Below are 18,205 nucleotides of genomic sequence, written 5' to 3'. Positions count from 1 at the left end.
TGTTCTCTCCCACCACAGCTTCCTCTTCCACGAGACATTAGCAGCAGCCTCTCCATTGTGGTAATCACTACACACAGGGTCATGCTAAGCCAGATGAGCAAAGTAATGAAGATAAATAAACCACACCAAAAACTGACACTAACTGTAAAAGTGTGTTTTCACACTCAGAGGTTCTAGCTTTCTGATGTATTCCAAGGATATCCTGAGTTAGTACTCAATAGTTTAATTTCTTTGATTGTTTGCATACAAGAGTGTTTACTTTGTCAATTTATCAGTTAGTTACATGTAGGTGGTAGAAAGAGCCATGTAGGATCAAACCACACCACATCATACCACATTTGAATTCACACTGTGGGTGGTGGGTGCTAATAATAAGCTTTAGATAGATAACTTCATGATGACCTATATAGCACCTCTCTAGCAAAATAATAATCCTTAAGAAATTATTCAGATTAAAATATTTCAAGTTAAAAACACTAAAAGATGTCTGCCTAGTAAAACTAGGTTTCATTTCTCTGGTCTTCCATCCAGGTGGAACGTACCATGTACAGTACACAGAACATTCACCATCTACTGTTATCAGTCGGAGTAAGTCCACAGACAGTGAAATTGCTGAATAATGCAATCAGATGCAGTTCAGGTAACAAGCAAGAGAGTCATGTGCATCCTTATTTACAGAGAGGTAGAAGACTGCTGGGATGATGAGAAGATCATAGCCATTTTACAAGGTGGCACTAAACCATATTTAATCACTAAAATATTAAGTCTTTTCAATATATTCAAGAACTTCTTGCTGCTGCAAGCAAAGTGACCTGAGCAGTAGTACCCCCCTCAACTCAACCTGCAGAGAAAAGTTTATCCACCTCATCAACTTTTCCCTCTGCAGAACCCGCTTAAGGCTACAGGCAAGGAAGTCTTTCTACCTGCAGCAACAGTGGGGCTCAGGTTAAAGGTTCTGATGGGGTGAATATAGCGATTCAGACTAACCCTGGCAGAAACAAAAAGTGAACATCGTAGCGCTGGTTACAATGTTATTTTCATTAAAGATTTCAAGCAGCAACTGAAACTTTCAGGCCAGCTCAGAGCACTAACACGCACTTGAGCCACTTAACATCCCAGCGTTCTTGCTTGTATCTGACCTGTGAATAGGAAAAAAAAACCCCAAAACAAACAACCCGCTAACCAAACCAACAAAAAAAAAAAAAACAAAAAAACAACAAAACAAAACAACCCTACCCAACAAAAAGATCAGGCATGAAAAAGAAGAGTAGGGTTTATCAGCAACACTCTTTCTGGTAATATCTAGACATTCTTTAAGAGTTTCAGAAGTAATTAAGCACCACCCTCCTGTTAAACACAGACCTGATATCACTTGAAGTGATACTTACAAAGCTTACAAAATCAGGGCTGCAAAATAATTTTTTTTTTTTTTTTATGCTCTGTGTTCGAGACTCATGCACCCATACAAAAGATTACACCTGGATTAACCACTTATGCCGCAAATGTCCACAGGATCACAAACAGTACATTTGACAATGATCCTTCATTCCTACAAGTAAACAAAGCAACAGGGTTTTCAGATGGCAAAGCATAAACAAGCAAGACAAACCTCTAATGCACACATGCAGGTGCACACAAGAAAATAATCTTAAACCCCGTTATTTATATTTAGTTGTGAAGCAACAGTTACCTGTTTGGCTTGGCAAAGCAGACTGCGATCTTCAAACAGGCTTGTACAAAACAGCCCCCTAAGTAACATTTCTGTCTCGCTGCAGGTTATTGGCCACAGGAAACAGGTCTGGCATCAAGCATATGAAGAGGCAGAAGATGAGCAACAAGCCATGTCAGCTAAGCTATGCAGTACATTACCCTGCCCCACATCACATCCACGCAACCAAGCGACAAGAGCACTCTGAAAATGCCACATCTGCCCTTGCACTTTTGCTTGGCAGTTTTTGATTTCTGAACCTCTTACTGGATGGAAAGGAAAGATGAACAGAAAGAGGGTCCCTGAAAAACAGCCGGAACCGGAACAACAAAGGCAAGCCAAAAGGCAGTGTATTTACTACACAGGTCTTCCTACAATCTCAGACTCCAGAGAGGGTAACCTTTTCCCTACCCATAACCAAGCTACTTTGCATCTACATAACAGGTGAGGAGCCTGTACACTGGTCACTTATTCCCATGCAAGGATGTAACCTTTATGCCAATCTACACATGGAGAAAAAAAAACAAACATGCCTTTTCAAAGCAGACAGGGCAATTAATGAGTAACCTCTGATTTGGGGTTAGAAAAAAAAAATTAAAATCAACACTTGTACAGGTGGGAACAGAAACACAGTCTAACACAGCTAAGACACTGATTTTAACGCTCATTTATTCCTTTAAATTGCAATCTCACTTTTTAGATCGTCTTCACCCCAGGGAGGGTCTCTTACGAGAGTATCTCATATCCCTGCTTGGTTTTAAGATACTATATTTGGTTACATACCTCAGACTTTGCAGAATGATCTACTACTCCTAGCTACCCATAGCAGTACTGTAGTTGTACCTTTTGTTGTGGTCTGGAGAAATACGTGTTCTTTCTTCTCATGTTTTAAGTAAAACTTAGTTTTACTGTAAGCTACGTATATGCTATATCAACCTAGTTAGTTCTAAATATTAAGGCAAGCCTTAGCAATCTCTGCTTATGCTTACTGCAAAATGCAGTAGGCAAATCCAAACAAGAATGCTTTTCGGAAATAAGTTTCTTACTACTTGGCACAGCTCCATATTAAACCTCTTTCCAGATGGATTTAGAGTTCTAAGCAGTTTTCCGGAGAGATGACCTGAGAAAGCATCAGGCTTCTTTAATGATTCCTAATAACTCACTTTGCAAAGTTTTACGTGCTAAACAAGTGTTGCTAATGAAAAGCACCTTTAGGTGACTTATCATTGTCCAGCCTTACCATCTATAAACACTATACTACTTTGGGAAACGTGTATCATCTTTTAATTTCAGAATTGTGTGCTATACACAAAGCTCTTTCCCGTGTAAGAATATAAGCCACAGAAAAAACAAGCACTATACATGCAATTTCTACCGCTCCAAAGCTTTGAACTTACCCTCCATCGGCAGAAGCCATAAGCACTGAGGTAATTAACTCCTCCACCCAAATACTTCACCGCTGACCAAATCAAAGACATTCTCCAAGCCATTTACCACAACTCCGCGTCCCCATGTGCCAGTCACCTCCATGCCGCGCTTTGCCTTCCCTCAACAAAGCTACTCCAGTCCTCTGACTTAATACCCGACCGAGGGAAAACCTCCAAGCCCGGGGCTGCCACCGCCTCGCCCCCGGCACCACCGGGCCCTGGCCACGCCGGCACCCCGGGGGGCGCAGAGTGCGCGGCGGGGCTTTGCCCCGGGCAGGCCCCGCTCCAGCCGGCGGGGGATGCACATCTCCCTACCCTCCCTCCCCTTCTCCACTCGTTCCTCTCGAAGCCAGGCAGCACAGCCGGGTGTCCAGGCCCGGTCTGCCGCCTCTGCCCCGGGAAGGGGGCGAGCTGCTCCCGCAGCCAAGCGGGAAACGCACCTCCGACGCCTGTCCGAATCCCACCGGCGGAGGGAGACGATTTTGAACCGGCTGGGCAGGAAAACGCAAAACCGTACCCTGCACTCCGAATCTCCCTCCGTTCCGGTAACCTGACGATGAGGAACGGCATTTAAAAAGACGAGCCGGCTGGACCCAGGGCGCAGGTCACACACACACCCGGGAGACCTCAGCCCCAGACCGACACCCCCCGCGGAGGACGAGGTACAGGCCGGGGGAAGGGCAGCCCCGCATCCGCCTGCCTCGCTCCCGAGGGCCCGGTTGCGCCTTCACTTGCCGGGCCGGCCAAGAGCGGACCGGACCAGCGAGGGCAGCCTTCACCGGGTACTCGCCACGCCGACGATCCCGCCACGCTGACGAGCCCACCACGCCAACCTCCGCCGCGCCTCGGATCGGGTCGAGTCGAGTCGGGCAGCTCCATCCGCCGCATCAAGATCCACCCAGGCTACGAGCGCAGCCCTGCGGGGTTAAGCGGCAGCGGCCGGGCCGCAGTCTCACTCATTCAATCATTCATTCAATCGCTCACTCACCGGCGGTGAGGGCGGCGGCGAGCAGCCATGCCGAGCAGGGGAGCCGGGCGAGAGCGGCGGCCACCGAGCGCCCCGCGGTGCCTCCGGCCGCTGCCATCTTCCTGCCGCCACCTCCCCGCGCCCCCATTGTCCGCCCCCGGCCGCGGGCCCGCCGCCCTGCGCCCCGCAGCTCCCTTCCCTGGCTGCGATAGGGCCTCGCCGCCGTCACTCGCACACACCTACTGCGTCCTCTTCGTCCCCGCCCCGGCCCTGCCCGGTTTGTGTCCGAGGATTGGTCGGCGGTAGGATCCGTCAAGTCCAGACGCCCTATATGCGGGCAGAAAAGGGACTGGCCCGCCCCTCGAGCCGGGCACGTACGTAGCTTTCCCCCGCCCCTCCTCCCCCCCGTCCCGTGACCGGGGCTGTGGGAGTGCCCGGGGGCCGCGGGCTCGCAGGGAGTGTCCCCGTTTCGGGGAAGTCCGGCAGACGCTCGGCACGGAAGCGCGGCGGGGGCTCTATCCTTAGCCGTGCTGGCAAGGGGTGAAGGACGCCTGGAAACGCCAGGTCTCGCCGCTGACACACGCTGCGGCCTCTTCAGGCAGCAGAACGAGCCCGTGCCCCCTCGGTGAGGTGTGCCCCCTCAGCTTGCCCGCGATGCCGTCCTTCTGCCTTCACCGCGCCGGTACGTGCCCGCTGGCCTGGCTCCTTGCTGCCCTGGCTCCGCAGGGATGCGGCGAAGGAGCCCAAGGCAGCCCAGCGCCAAATGCCGTCGACCGAGGCTGTGGCGCTTCCCAAGAGTTCATCTTCTTCTGTGTGGAAAGCTTATCGGAAGCACTATGACCATCTTCGCGTTTTACACTGAAAAATACTGGGAGTAACAGACAGGAGGGCAAATGATGTTGTGTGTTACCCAAGATCTACACAAAAGCTGTGGCCCTGCCGTGGTCGTGGCCTACGAGAAGCACGGTGAGGTTCAGCTTGGTCTGCAGTGCCCATGATGTGGGCATGTGTTTACTAGGCCCAGTGTTCTGAAGAGAAAGACTTTAGTGTTCAGGCACTTCCCAGTGACTTCTCTGCACAGGCACTGGGAAGCGAGTTCCCCTGATGCATGCTGCAGTGCTGGATAACAAGCGTGCATCCCAAGGGCTTGTCCCGAGCTGCCAGGGAAGCAGGAGTGCGCTACTGCAGGTAGTGAGCAAGGGTGAGGGTGGGTTCCTTCTGCCTCCACTGAGACCCTGTTCTTCCATGTTAGCTTGAGAGCCTGTCTTGGCATGTGTTACCTGCAGGTACAGACTGCTTCACTGTCTCATTTAGGAGCCTCCTTGTGTATGTGATTGTTGCTAAGCTGTGTATTCTAATGAAATTGCACAAGCTTAGTCATATCACAAGGCTATGGTTCACTGCATCCATGTGACTTCAGAGGCCGGCCATGTACTTGGTTTGTTCCTGTCCTGTGGCTTATGGGTAATGAGTAGCAGTGCTCTCCCAGAGGCATGCACCACCACAACTTCTTTGCCACTCTCTGGCCACCTAATCATCATGAAAGAGGCCATAGGAAAGCTGCACTACTGTGTGCCATCTTGAGAAAAAACATGATAAAGAAAGTCCCTGCAAAAACACAGGCAGGTTTTTTTTTTCCCCTGGCTGTGAATCAAGGCACCATGTTCACAGCTCTCATGGGGTTTAAAATATAAGAGCGTATGCATCCATTATTCATGCCTTAGGGGGAGGGTCTGCAGCATGTTTGTCAGCTAACTGTTGTGTTTTCTTGAAACCCAGGTGTTGGGGAAACAGTTCAGAAATATACAGATTGTGAGCAATCCTGACTTACTTCAGCTTAGGCTACAGTGGGTTAATGGTTATTGAGGCCTAGTTAGAGGTTTCTAAAAATGAGCTAATGGGAAAGAGATAACTAATTGGCAGCAGAAGAGAAAAATAATTATGTGAGAAGAGTGGGTGAGAAGAGTGGTATGTGTAATTGGCATACAAAGCCACCTGCATGATATGATTGTGTAAACAAGGCTTCTCTATATAAGTGAGTGCAAATTATTAATAAACGATTTCATACGATCATATTGATGTGTACATGGAATCCTTAAGCCTCCGCAGACTTTTTTCCCACACCCAGGCTACCAGAAATCCAGGGTAGCAATTGGGAGTAAAGATCAACACAGGCAACTCTTTGTAGCACATGGAATTATCACCTTGTTTGGTTACCACCTCATTTAGTCCCCCTGACTTCCCTTGTAGGCAAGGTTTTAGTCAACTGATCAAACCCCTGCTTCTGAAATAACAGCAGAAATTGGTACACAGTGATAAACCTTTCATCCCAAGCCTCCTGGCTTCAATGCTCCCCCAGAGCAATTCTTTTACGTTCAGACTCCACCCACTCTTTCCAGGTCTCCTCAGTGACTGGGAGTGCTCCACCATATGCAGGCACATCAGTACTCAGGAGTTCCCCATCCCCATGCCCTTCAGCACTGCACAGTTAAAAATACATTCAGTCCCTTGAAAAGGCCAAGCTTTGTCTTTCTAGACATTTTTTCAAGCTAATCAAACTCAAGTGTTTGTAAAAAAAACAACTTTTTTGTTATTCTCATGTGTTCTCTTTTTATGTCCGATAAACCTGATTCAGTCACACGCCCCAACTTGCCAGGGGATTTTTTAGAGCCTGTCCTTTCCCTGAGATAACTGAGATAATGTTGTCATACCTTCAGCCCCACGATGGCCTTGTTCACTGTGTAGTAGTACTGCTGTTCAGTACAGAGAACATCTGGAAGAGTATCTTGGTCTACTTCTTGTAGAACATGTTTTATCCGGATAGAAACGATCAAATTATCATCTTTTCCTATTTCCAGCATTTGTACACTCTGACATATTACTATTAAGGTTATAACAAAAAGAACCTGAAGTAAACTGTTAGATGCGGAGCCTACAAGCTCTACTACCCAATTCTTTAACTCAGATCAGCACACAACTCCCTGATAAGCTAACTCAATTAAAGGTGTAGCTGTTGCTGTCCTTTTCCCTTCTAGCTATGCAATTCTACCCTGTCTAGTGAGAAGACTGGTATTTATCAAATTTCTTGGTAATTCGGATCACTTAGCTGATAACAAACACATTTATTCTGTCTGCCTATGGAGAGTTGGAGAGTTACTTTCTTCCCACTGAATTTATTCCTTACAAGGTCAGACAAGCAGCAGTGACAGAGCAGGACTGCTTATATAGTGGGGCAAGAGTGGCCCCAGCAGCCTCCCAACAAGCTGTTGAGTTGCCTAACTGGTTTCTATTCTTCCACATGCAGTAAAATCAGCATTCAGTCCCACAAGAGAAGAAAAAATGCTTTTGCATCTGTTTTGTTTCTGTTTATCACAAAAGGAAGATCTAAAAACATTTGTGTCACTGGGGAGGAGGTTAAATAAGTTTTTCATGGTATCTGTTTATGTTGGAAATTCAGACCTTTGTTATCCTGCTAGTTTGGAGAGCTCTCTAGTAACTTGCCAGAGACAGCAAGCAGATTTATGAAGTCAGACAAAATAAGGACATCTTCTAGGAGGAGAAGCAACTTATATTCAGAGTATTTTTACATTTTTTTATGGTTTTGATTATTTTTTATTAAGTCTGCACCTCCATGCCTCCTAGAGGAACTGTACAGTAGACATTATTTAGTGTGCAGAGATATGCATTCCAGCAACAAGTGCCCTGCTCTGCATGCTCATATGAAATAGTAAAAGAATATAAGAAAGAAAAAAAAAAGGGCTCTATTTGTAAAATAAATTACTGTGTGTCTAGCACAACATAATTTGTTCCTCTTTGAGTTGGGAGAAATTATGACTGCCAGATAGTGCTACACTTATGTTTCCTCTTGTTAAATAAAAATGCACAACTTTTTCAAAACTGTGAGCTGGCAGAAACACAGTATTGCATATGGTACTTGAAGAGTTTGTTAATTATTTTTCTGTAAGTCAATTAAGAAGAATGTCTTGGACCACTATGCAAGGATAAGTGTTCTGATGAAACTTATAATGGAAAAGTATGCTAATTGTGAGCTTTCCCATTGCTGAACTGATGTTCAGGAACAGCTTGAGCCACAAGTATTCTTGATAATCTTGATAAGTAAAAAAGCCATATTTTTTTGTCTTTACCTCCTACCTGCCCCTCAGTTTCTTAGCATATAGGCAAAATCAGTTGAGTGACTGTTAGTGTACAAAGCACTGACCTCTGGCCTGACCAGCATCAGTGTTTGTTGTAAGATGACTGATATTTAAACAGGTGTGCAAAAAATTGTCACCTGTACAGTAGGAAAGACCACCACTGCTTGGCTGTAGTACAGTTTTAAATTATGGAAATGAACCATGAACTTCCCTTCTTTTGGTTGGGGTTTGTGGTTTGACTGCTGTGGTTAGTAGCTAGCTGTATATTGAGCAGATTTTGCACACAAGATAGATAGGTTTGCCACAGTGATTGGAAGAAACATGGAGAGTAGCAGCACACATAGTAACAGTGCATGTGGTGGTGAAATAAAAGGATTAAGAGTTAAAAATATTCCAAATTGAGCAGGCTTGTGTAATTGGTAGAGGAGTATCTGACTTGGTCACATCTCCAACAAAGACAGCACAGAGAATTCGAAGAAGATAAAATAAAATAATAATAATAGAAAATAATAAAAAACCCTAAACCAACCTGTACCAACCTGGAAAATTCCTGCTTTGCAGTTTTATGGTTGTTTGGAATTGTGTGCACAAATTTGGAATAAAGTCAACATACAAGTGTATCCTATAGTAACCTTAGGTAATTATAATACTGAAGTACACCCCTACTTGTGAATAATGAGCATACTAATAAGGTAGCCTCCCTAAATGTTTTAAACATGAGCTTAGATGTACATGTATAGTTAGGAGTGGTGATTGAATAATCACTAACCAATCATGTATTTTGTTGTAGTTCTCCTTTTTTACTATTTTGTTTATAAAGACCCCACCTTTTTTCCTGAAAGATGTGCTGTCTGGTGCTAGATGCCTGGCACCCTACTCTGCAGACTAGAAATAAAGATGAATATCTTGACTCGTGTGAGCTCTTTGCACCCTGGGTAAAGAGCCCAGATCTGGGACAACACATGTAATTTTGTGGATGACACCAAGTTGGCAGGAAGTGTTGATCTACTTGAGGATAGGAAGGCTCTACAGAAGGGCCTGTACTGGCTGGATCGATGGGCCAAGGGCAGCTGAATGAGATTCAACAAGGTTCAGTGTCAGGTACTGCACTTGGTCACGTCAACCCTATGCAACACTATAGGCTTGGGGAAGAGCAGCTGGAAAGCTGCCCAGAGGAAAAGGACCTGGGGGGGTGTTAAATATGAGCCAGCATAAAAAATAGCTTAGCTATCAGAAGCAGGAAAATAACCATCCCCCTGCACTTGGCACTGGTGAGGCAACAGCTCAAATACTGTGCTTGGTTTTGGGCCCCTCATTACAAGAAAGACACTGAGGTGCTAGATTATGTCCAAAGAAGGGAAACAAAGCCAGGGAAGAGTCTAGAACACAGGCCTTACAAGGAGCATTTGAGGGAACTGGGGTTGTTTATCCTGGAGAAGAGGAAACTGAGGGGAAGACCTTATTGCTCTCTACAACTCCCTGAAAGCAGGTTGTAGCAATGTGGGTATTGGTCTCTACTCCCAAGTAACAAGTAACAGAATAAGGTGAAATGGCCTCAAATTGTTCCAGGGGAGGTTCAGATTGTATATTAGGAAAAAAATCTTCACCAAAAGGGTTTTCAGGCACTGGAAGAGGATGTCCAGGGAAATGGTGGAGTCACCGTCCCTGGATATATTTAACATACATATAGATGAAGTACTTAGGGAAATGGTTTAGTGGTTGACTTGGCAGTGCTAGGGTTGATGGTTGGACAGGATAGTCAAAGAATCATAGACTGGCTTCTCTTGGAAGGGACTTTAAAGATCATCTATATCCAATCCCCCTGCCATGGGCAGGAGCAACTCCCACTAGACCAGGTTGCTCAAGGCCCCATCCAACCTGGCCTTGAACATTTCCAGGGGTGAGGCATCCACAACTTCTTTGGGCAACTTGTTTCTGTCTTACCACCCTCACACTAAAGAATTTCTTCATAATGACTAATTTAAATCTATTGTCTTTCAGTTTAAAGCCATTACCCCTTTTCCTATCACTACACGCTCTTGTAAAAAGTCCCTCCCTAGATTTTCTGTAGGCCCCCTTCAGGTACTGGAAGACAGCTATAAGGTAACCCAGAGCCTTATATTCTCTAGGCTGAACAACCACAACTTCCTCAGCCTGTCTTCATAGGAGAAATGTTCCACTCTGACCAACTTTGTGGCCCTCTTCTGGACACACTCCAGCAGTTCCATGTCCTTCTTATGTTGGGGGCTCCAGTAAGGGACACAGTGTTCCAGGTGAGGTCTCACAAGGATGGAGCAGAGAGAGAGAATCACCTCCCTCAACCTGCTGGCTACACTTCTTTTGATGCAGCCCAGGATATGGTTGTAGTGAAATGAGGCAGCCAGGTGCCACTAATTGCCAGGATGAGGCTTGAGTGGCACAGCCAGTTAGCATGCAGTTATACAGACTAAACCCGAGCAATGCTGAGGCCAGGGGTTTGAGACTCAGAGCCTCACCCTAACGGAGATGAGCTCTAGTGGCACAACGAAGGTAGTGCGGTGCTGAGAGAAGAAGCTAATCTCTCTGCAGGCATGCTCAGGAGTGAGCCAAGCCTGAGTCTCAGGCCTCACCTTGTATTGGCCCCCTAATCCTGCTCATGCGCAGTGGGGGCCCACCCTAATCAGACACAGGTGGGCTTAACACAAGCTCATGCCCACTACCTGGTAATTAGTGGCACCTGGTTGCCTCATTTCACTACATATGATTGGCTTTCTGGGCTGTAAGGGCACATTGCTGGCTCATGTTGAGCTTCTCATCAACCAGCATCCCCAGGTTCTTCTCCTCAGGACTGTTCCCAACTCATTTTCCACCACACCTCAATTTATTCTCACGTCTTTGGTCTTTTCCAACCAAAATGATTCCATTGTTATAAACTGGGTCCTAAAAACTGACCAGGACACGCCAATTAAAACCAATTAGAATTTATTAGCAAGCGACAACAAGCAAAAAACCAGCGCTGGGTGCACAGGGAGCCCTTGCTCGACCAAGATCGGGTGTCACGGCTTCAGCTCTCTTTATAGTCCGCCACCTGCTGGTGCCACGAATTTCGGCCGTGTTCGTTCTGCACATGTGAGCAGTGTTGCTAGGGGTCCGGGTTCTTCTTTATCACCCTATGGGGGGGCTTCTTGAGAAGCGGCTACACATCCTTAGTCACGTAGCACCCCATTTTTCCCAGGTACATTTCGCGGCTTATTTTATAAAATGTAAACATAACATTTTTTACTGCTTCTATCTTTACCTATATTAGTAAAATCACAAAAGAATATACCTTGCAAACAATATATGTAACTCATAACAAACAATATATACAATTCACAATAATTCTCCCTTTTCAGAAATATACCTTATTTAAGGTTTAAATGAACAAACATTATATACAATTCATAACAATCCCACCTTTTCTTTTATCACAGATTTTGTTCATTAAACTGTAAGAATTCCTGCTGTTTTAAGTTTATTGAGATACTTATTTATATTTAACATGTATAAAACATCAAATGAGCGGCTTCTAAATGATTTTTAACGAGTGCAATTACTTTGTTTAAAAAAAAATACAAAGCCTAAAGTTTAGTCTTGAACAAATAGTACGAATTGCCCAATTATAATAATATTTTGAGCTAAAAGGACTGCTGAAATCAGGATTCATACTAGTTTTATTGTGCTTCATATTGACCTGAATAATTACAATAAGGCTCGGAATTTGAAGCAGAACAGAGATAATAGCTTCCATAGGGGAAGATATAGGTGCCAATTTGGTTTCATATTTTTGTTTCCCTAGGAGCTGTATCAAAGACTATTTATATGGCTAATGGTTCTCATTCCTTATTTTGCTGATCAACAGAATTAGGAGGATAATTAGGGGATCCATTGTAAGTTACCTCACACAATGTATTTCTCTGCCTTTGCCTGGGCCGCCTTTTTGCAGAAGGTGCTGAGGGTTTCTGATCTTCTCAGCAGCAGAAAATACTCTTCGGAGGAACCAGGTCCTTATACAATCTTAACCTCCATAATCTTAAATTGAGTTTTTCCTATTCCATTTCCCACTCTTGGTTATAAAAATTACTATACAGCTCTGGTTTGTCTTTAATAGGCGCATTTTTGAGGAAACACTTTTCAATTACCTTTGTCCTGTTTACTGCCCAGGCATATGCAATACTTGTCTCCAGGTCAAATATTATTTTAGCCAATTCAAAGTGTTCTTGGTTTTCTATTACAAAATGTCCCACTCTCCACCATTGACCTTCCAGATTTCCTTCTTTTATTTGTCCACTGTCTTTCCACTATTCCTGGCCAATTATAATGAACATTCAATGCAAAGCTCTAAAGTATCTCCCCAAGGCCCAAGAAAGGTATGTTTATCCCAACAAATCTTTTTACAATACCCACACAGAAATTTTATCCAGTAATCACAATTTTTATCATCACATTCACAACGCTTAAACAATTCCTACTTAAACAGTTATAACTTAACGAACTTTTCCTACAGTTGCAATTATTTCTTGAGATAACAGTAACACTTTATTATTTACAGTTCCTGCTAAGCCTTTTAATATAGGCCTAAGTATTCTTATTGTATGTAGTGGGAAGAGCTTTTCTTGCTCCTGAGGCTCGACGAGCTGCTGGCCTCTCCATTGCCTCACACAAGAATGAGCTTCTCTCTGTGGGTGTGTGTCCCACCTTTATTGGCCCCCTGGTAATAGGGGGCCTGCCCTAACCAGGCACAGGTGGACTCACACCCACTCTTTGGCAACTCGAGGCACCTGGTTTATCTTGTTTCTCTACAATTGTATGGTGTTTACTCTTTATTTCCCTTTGCCTAGAGGTTCCATCAACTATCTCACATCAGTTTTTGATGACTTTTATAAGATCCGCTCCTGGAATGGTCCTCCACTCCTTCACTTTAACTGGTCCCCTGACGTGGCTGGCATGTATCCATCTTCATTTGGCAGTACTGATGTCTGTCTCTGTAGTAAGCAAAACAATAAAAAAAAACTTCCCAGCGAGAAGTCAAAGAGGACTCCTTCCAGGATTTGATTAATATTTTATCCCTGGACTTTATTCCATGTATCACTAAATCCAATAATGGTCCTTGCACTACTTAAGCCCTTTAGCTCGCAATTGTTCCTGCCTACTCATTAATTGTAACAAGTAAAGTTTAATTTTCAAATCCAAAAAAAAAAAAAACCAAAAAACACAAACATTTTATCTTCTGGTTAACGACTTTTGATTACTTGTATCCAATTCGTTGCACTGACTGTCATAGTCACCTAAATGGTCATTAAGGCTATCATTTTAGCTTCCTGATCAGCTATGTTATTATCCCTGATTATTGAACCCAGCTCCCCCTAGTGACCTTTTACATGTACTACTGCTATTCCTGCTGGTTCTCGCAGGGCTTGCAATACCTGTGTATAAGTCCCTTCCTTTGTGAATTAATGAGGCCTCTTTTTTTTCCCAGAATTTTTCAAAAATATGTACTACATAATATGCATACTTTAAGCCAGTACAAACAATGCCAATTCTATTCCCCCAACAACGGCAAAACTCCCAAGACTGCTCACAATTCACAAGCTGTCTACAATCTTCCTCCAAGTCCACTAAAAGTTCTCCCTCCTGTCTCTAGGAACCAACTTTTATTTTTTTTATTTTTTATTTTTTTTTACAAAGGGCTCATTTGTTTCTCTGGTCCCCAGCAAGCAAAGCCCCTAATTTTCCTCAAACATCCTCTCATCCCTCTTCCTTTGTCTACAATCTCTCTTCATATGACCCTTCTTTTTGCAATAATAGCAAACTACTACATTCTTAGTCCTTTCAAGTGGCCCTGACATTTTACCAGGCCTCTGATACTGTTCTTTACGCTCAGTCAGTTCCTGACCTATTAACCTTTGACCTGCCGGTCTCTGACTCCCTCGCACAGCAGCAGCAACCATCATTTTCACTGCTCGCTACTCTGCCTCTTCACCTCTTTGCACGTACACTTTCCTTCTTTGCACTTTGAGCCTCCCTCAGCAATTCATCCCATCCCCTATCCTGCCAGTCTTCTAATTTCTCCAGCTTTTTCCTAATATTCTTCCGAGATTTAGCCACAAACTGAGTTTTTCATAAAGCTTCTCCTACTGGAGTACTTGAGTCCAGTCCTGAGTACATCTGTAAATTCTTTCTTAACCTTTCTAACCACTCAGTAGGAGTTTCATCTTCTTTTGGTGTTCTTTAAATGTTTTATTAATATTCTGTCCGCGTGGGACGGATTCTCTTTTACCTTGAATAATTGTTGTTCTCAGGTCCTGCATATGCCCCCTATGTGCTGGATCTTGGTTATTCCAGTCTGGCTTTTGAAGGGGCCACTTAATATCTGCTGCAGGACCCTGCTGATGTTGCTCATCCCAAATTCCCTCATTCCCTCATTCCTGCCCTCCTGATCATTCTTAAAACTGACTGTAACTCATCCCACGTAAAAATTGGTCTACCTGTTCTGCTACTTCTAGCTGATCTTCCAATAAATTTCTCATCTCTTTTTAAAATTCTATCACATCCCCTGAGTTAAAGGGCACAACCACATATCCCATGCCAGCCTGTGGTCCTCCCACTGTGATTTCTTGTAATGGATATAATCCGCCCACACCTTTTTCTTGCCTCGTTCTGGTTTGATTTCTTGTGACCAGTCCCTGGTCCACCTCTGAGGAGTCTAAATCTGAATCCTCATCGGGGGGAGCAGTGGAGGTGGTTGAAATAATTGGAACAGGAGGCTGTGGTTCTGGAGGAGGGAGCGGTGGGACATATGGTGGAGGTGTGAGAGAAACCTACTCTGTTCTAGATGTTTTGTTTTTCTGTCCCCTTCCTGCTTTTAGTGGATATAAACTTATTCTTGTTTCTGACCCTTTCCATAAACTAGCATATCCACTTTCTGCCAGGCTGAATGATTCTTTTGATTTCACATATATGTTTAATGCCTGGCAAATCCAGTCCTCAAAAGACCCCAAAATGGGCCAATATAAATGATCTCCTCTGATTTGCTTTCCTCCCCATACTTCCATGCAATAATGCATCAGTTTAATTTGGCTTTTACCCTGCCTAAAAGGGTAATTATTCCAATTTTTAATCATTAACCCCAGCAGACTGTCTGTGGGGTATCCGGGGAAGCCTTAGCTTGCGGTTCCCCACCCATGGGATCAGAAGGCTTGCTTTCTTCTGTCCCATCTTCTGAGGTGCCTTCACTCACACACGCTCACGCTTTGTCCTGTTCGTGACCCAGTCCCTCGTGGGAGGTGGGAACTGCACTACTAAAGACCCTGCACTTGCTTTGTCCGTGCTTGGATGTCTCACACGGAACACCTCAGGATCCCCAGCCCCAACTGAACAGATCCCCCGGCCTATAATCACGCGTCCCTGCGTCTACGTTCAGGTCTTCGTGCACAAAGATTATGGGGTTTGCCAGCCCTTTCTTTGCTTGTTGCTGAAATTTAGGGGTTCGTCGGTAAAGGTCTCAATGAGTATCCCAGCACAGGGGCTGCTTTTTCAGGGGGGGCGCCCCCCCCCGTGAAGGGTCTGCACCGAGTAGCCTTTATCCGAGTCACGGCACCAAATTTGTTATAAATTGGGTCCTAAAAATTGACCAAGACAAGCCAATAAAAAACGAATAGAAATTATTAGCAAGCAACAACAAGCAAAAAAAGCGCTGGGTGCTTGGGAGTCTCTGCTTCGACAAGACAGCACACCTCTGGCTTAGATTCCTTTCATTTTATAGTCCGCCACCTGCTGGCGCCACGAATTTTGGCCGTGTTCATTCTGTGCATGTGCGCAGTGTTGCTAGGGGTCTGTGGATCTTCTTAGAGACAGGTTTCGTGTCATGTAGCACCGCCTGAGCACTTCCTGCAGTTTGTTTTACAAGCTTTTCGAACAATTTTTATCAACAAGCTATATTAACAGTTAAAGTCTTTTAGGTTCAAGGAACAAATATTCCACTATTTATTACAATAACAACCCCATGGTTAGCAGCAGACCTGGGGAAGTGCGGTTAGAGATCTGTAAGTTGGAAAGGGACCTGGGGATGTTGGTTGACAGTTACGAGTTATATGAGTCTGCAGCGTGTACAGGTGGCCAAGAAGACCAGTGACATCCTGGCTTGTATTAGGAACTCCATGACCAGCAGGAATAGGGAGCTGATCATCCCTCTGTACTCAGCTCTGGTGAGGCCGCATCTTGAGTCCTGTGTTCAGTTCTGGGCACCTCACTATAGGAGGGACACAGAAGTGCTGGAGCGTGTCCAGAGAAGGCCTTGTGAAGGGCCTGAAGCACAAGTCCTGTGAGGAATGGCTGAGGGAGCTGGGGGTGTGTAGTGAAATGAGGCAACCAGGTGCCACTAATTACCAGGCAGTGGGCATGAGCTTGTGTTAAGCCCACCTGTGCCTGATTAGGGCTGGCCCCAACTGCGCATGAGCAGGATTAGGGGGCCAATAAAAGGTAAAGCCTGAACTCACAAGCTCAGCTCACGCTAGAACTCACAACCTCGGCATGCTTGGCTTTTTACTGCTTCTACGAGCACTGCACTAACCTGACTGCGCCCCTGGAGCTTTGTCTCAGCACCACACTGACTTGGTTGCGCCATCAGAGCTCTTCACCACTAGGGGGTGGCTCGAACCCACGGCCTCAGCATTGCTTGGGTTTGCTGTATAAGTACCCTGCGCTAACTGGCTGCGTCACTCGAGCCTCCCCCTAGTGGTGAAGAGCTACCTGGTAATTAGTGGCACCTGGTTGCCTCATTTCACTACAGGGGTGTTTAGTGCAGAGAAGAGGAGGCTGAGAGGAGACCTTAGAGCTCTCTACAAACACCTGAAGGGAGGTTGGTGCAAGGAGGGAAACGGTCTCAACTCCTTAGTAAACTGTAATAGGAGTGGAGGGAATGGATGGAAGCTGTACCAGGGGAGGGTTAGGCTGGATGTTTGGAAATGTTTTTTACTGAGAGGGTTGTCAGGCATTGGAATGGCCTGCCTAGGACAGGGGTGGAGTCACCATCCCTGGAGGCACTTAAAAGGCATTTGGACCTGGTCCTTAAGGACATAGTTAATAGTTAAATTCTGGTGTAGGTCAAAGGTTAGACTGTGAGATTTTGGAGGTGTAAACTGCCGTGATTCTGTGAATGGGACATGGTGCATTTGATTCCTGTGCATGAGAGGGATAGCCTGGGAGGAAGATGGCCCTGAGCATTCAATTCCCTTGCTGGGCAGGGACCATCCCAATGGATTGCTGCCCTAAGAATTCAGTTCTGGTACCAGGCAGGGACAGACCTGAGGAACAGTTACCAGGAGCCAAGAAAGAGTTCCCACGTGGTGAAAGGAAACCAAGGCAGTGGGGTGGAATCCGTCACTGAGCTTTCAGTCCCTTGGCTGAGAATGAACAGTCCAGAAGGACTGTGGTCCAGAGTACTCAAATCCCGAGCCGGGCAGGGACAGTCCAGAGGGACTACGACCCTGAGAACTGAAATCCTGAGCTGGGCAGGGACAGTCCAGAGGGACTGCGGCCCTGAGAACAAGAATCCCAAGCTGGGCAGGGACAGTCCAGAGGGACTGTGGCCCTGAGAACTGAAATCCTGAGCTGGGCAGGGACAGTCCAGAAGGACTGCAGCCCTGAATATTCAAATCCTGACGTGGGCATGGACAGTACAGGGAGGCTGCGGCCCTGAGTACTGAAATCCCGAACTGGGCAGGGACTGTCTGGTAGAATCTCCATTGTTGTTGATATAGAATGGAGTGCAGGAGATGTGCCCAAGGACTGGAAGAAAGCCAGTGCACTTCCTTCTTCAAAAAGGACAAATTCGAAGACCCACGCAACTATAGACCTTCAGCCTCACCTCCGTCCCAAACGTGGTTGAGCAGCTCATTCCGGACGCCGTCTCTGACCACCTGAAAGAAAG

At 45.5% G+C, this 18,205-nt stretch overlaps 1 protein-coding gene across 4 annotated transcripts in view; it reads right to left on the bottom strand.

Moving 5' to 3' along the window:
- MPZL1 (myelin protein zero like 1) overlaps positions 1-4,254 on the bottom strand; it is a 42,722-nt gene extending 38,468 nt beyond the window's left edge. For 2 of the 4 annotated variants that reach the window (XM_030459463.1, XM_030459486.1), the window contains exon 1: positions 4,124-4,239. In XM_030459463.1, the coding sequence (XP_030315323.1) occupies positions 4,124-4,220 (97 nt within the window). In that variant the 5' untranslated portion in view covers positions 4,221-4,239. Of the gene's footprint in view, positions 1-4,123 lie in introns of all 4 variants that reach the window. The other 2 variants (XM_030459478.1, XM_030459469.1) reach the window with 2 other exon arrangements.
- Between the last annotated feature and the right edge of the window lie 13,951 nt (positions 4,255-18,205).

The sequence above is a fragment of the Calypte anna genome, chromosome 1 (assembly GCF_003957555.1).
Source record: "Calypte anna isolate BGI_N300 chromosome 1, bCalAnn1_v1.p, whole genome shotgun sequence".
Classification (NCBI taxonomy): domain Eukaryota; kingdom Metazoa; phylum Chordata; class Aves; order Apodiformes; family Trochilidae; genus Calypte; species Calypte anna.
The sequence above is the reverse complement of the archived record's forward strand: the minus strand, read 5'-3'. Positions and strand labels throughout refer to the sequence as shown.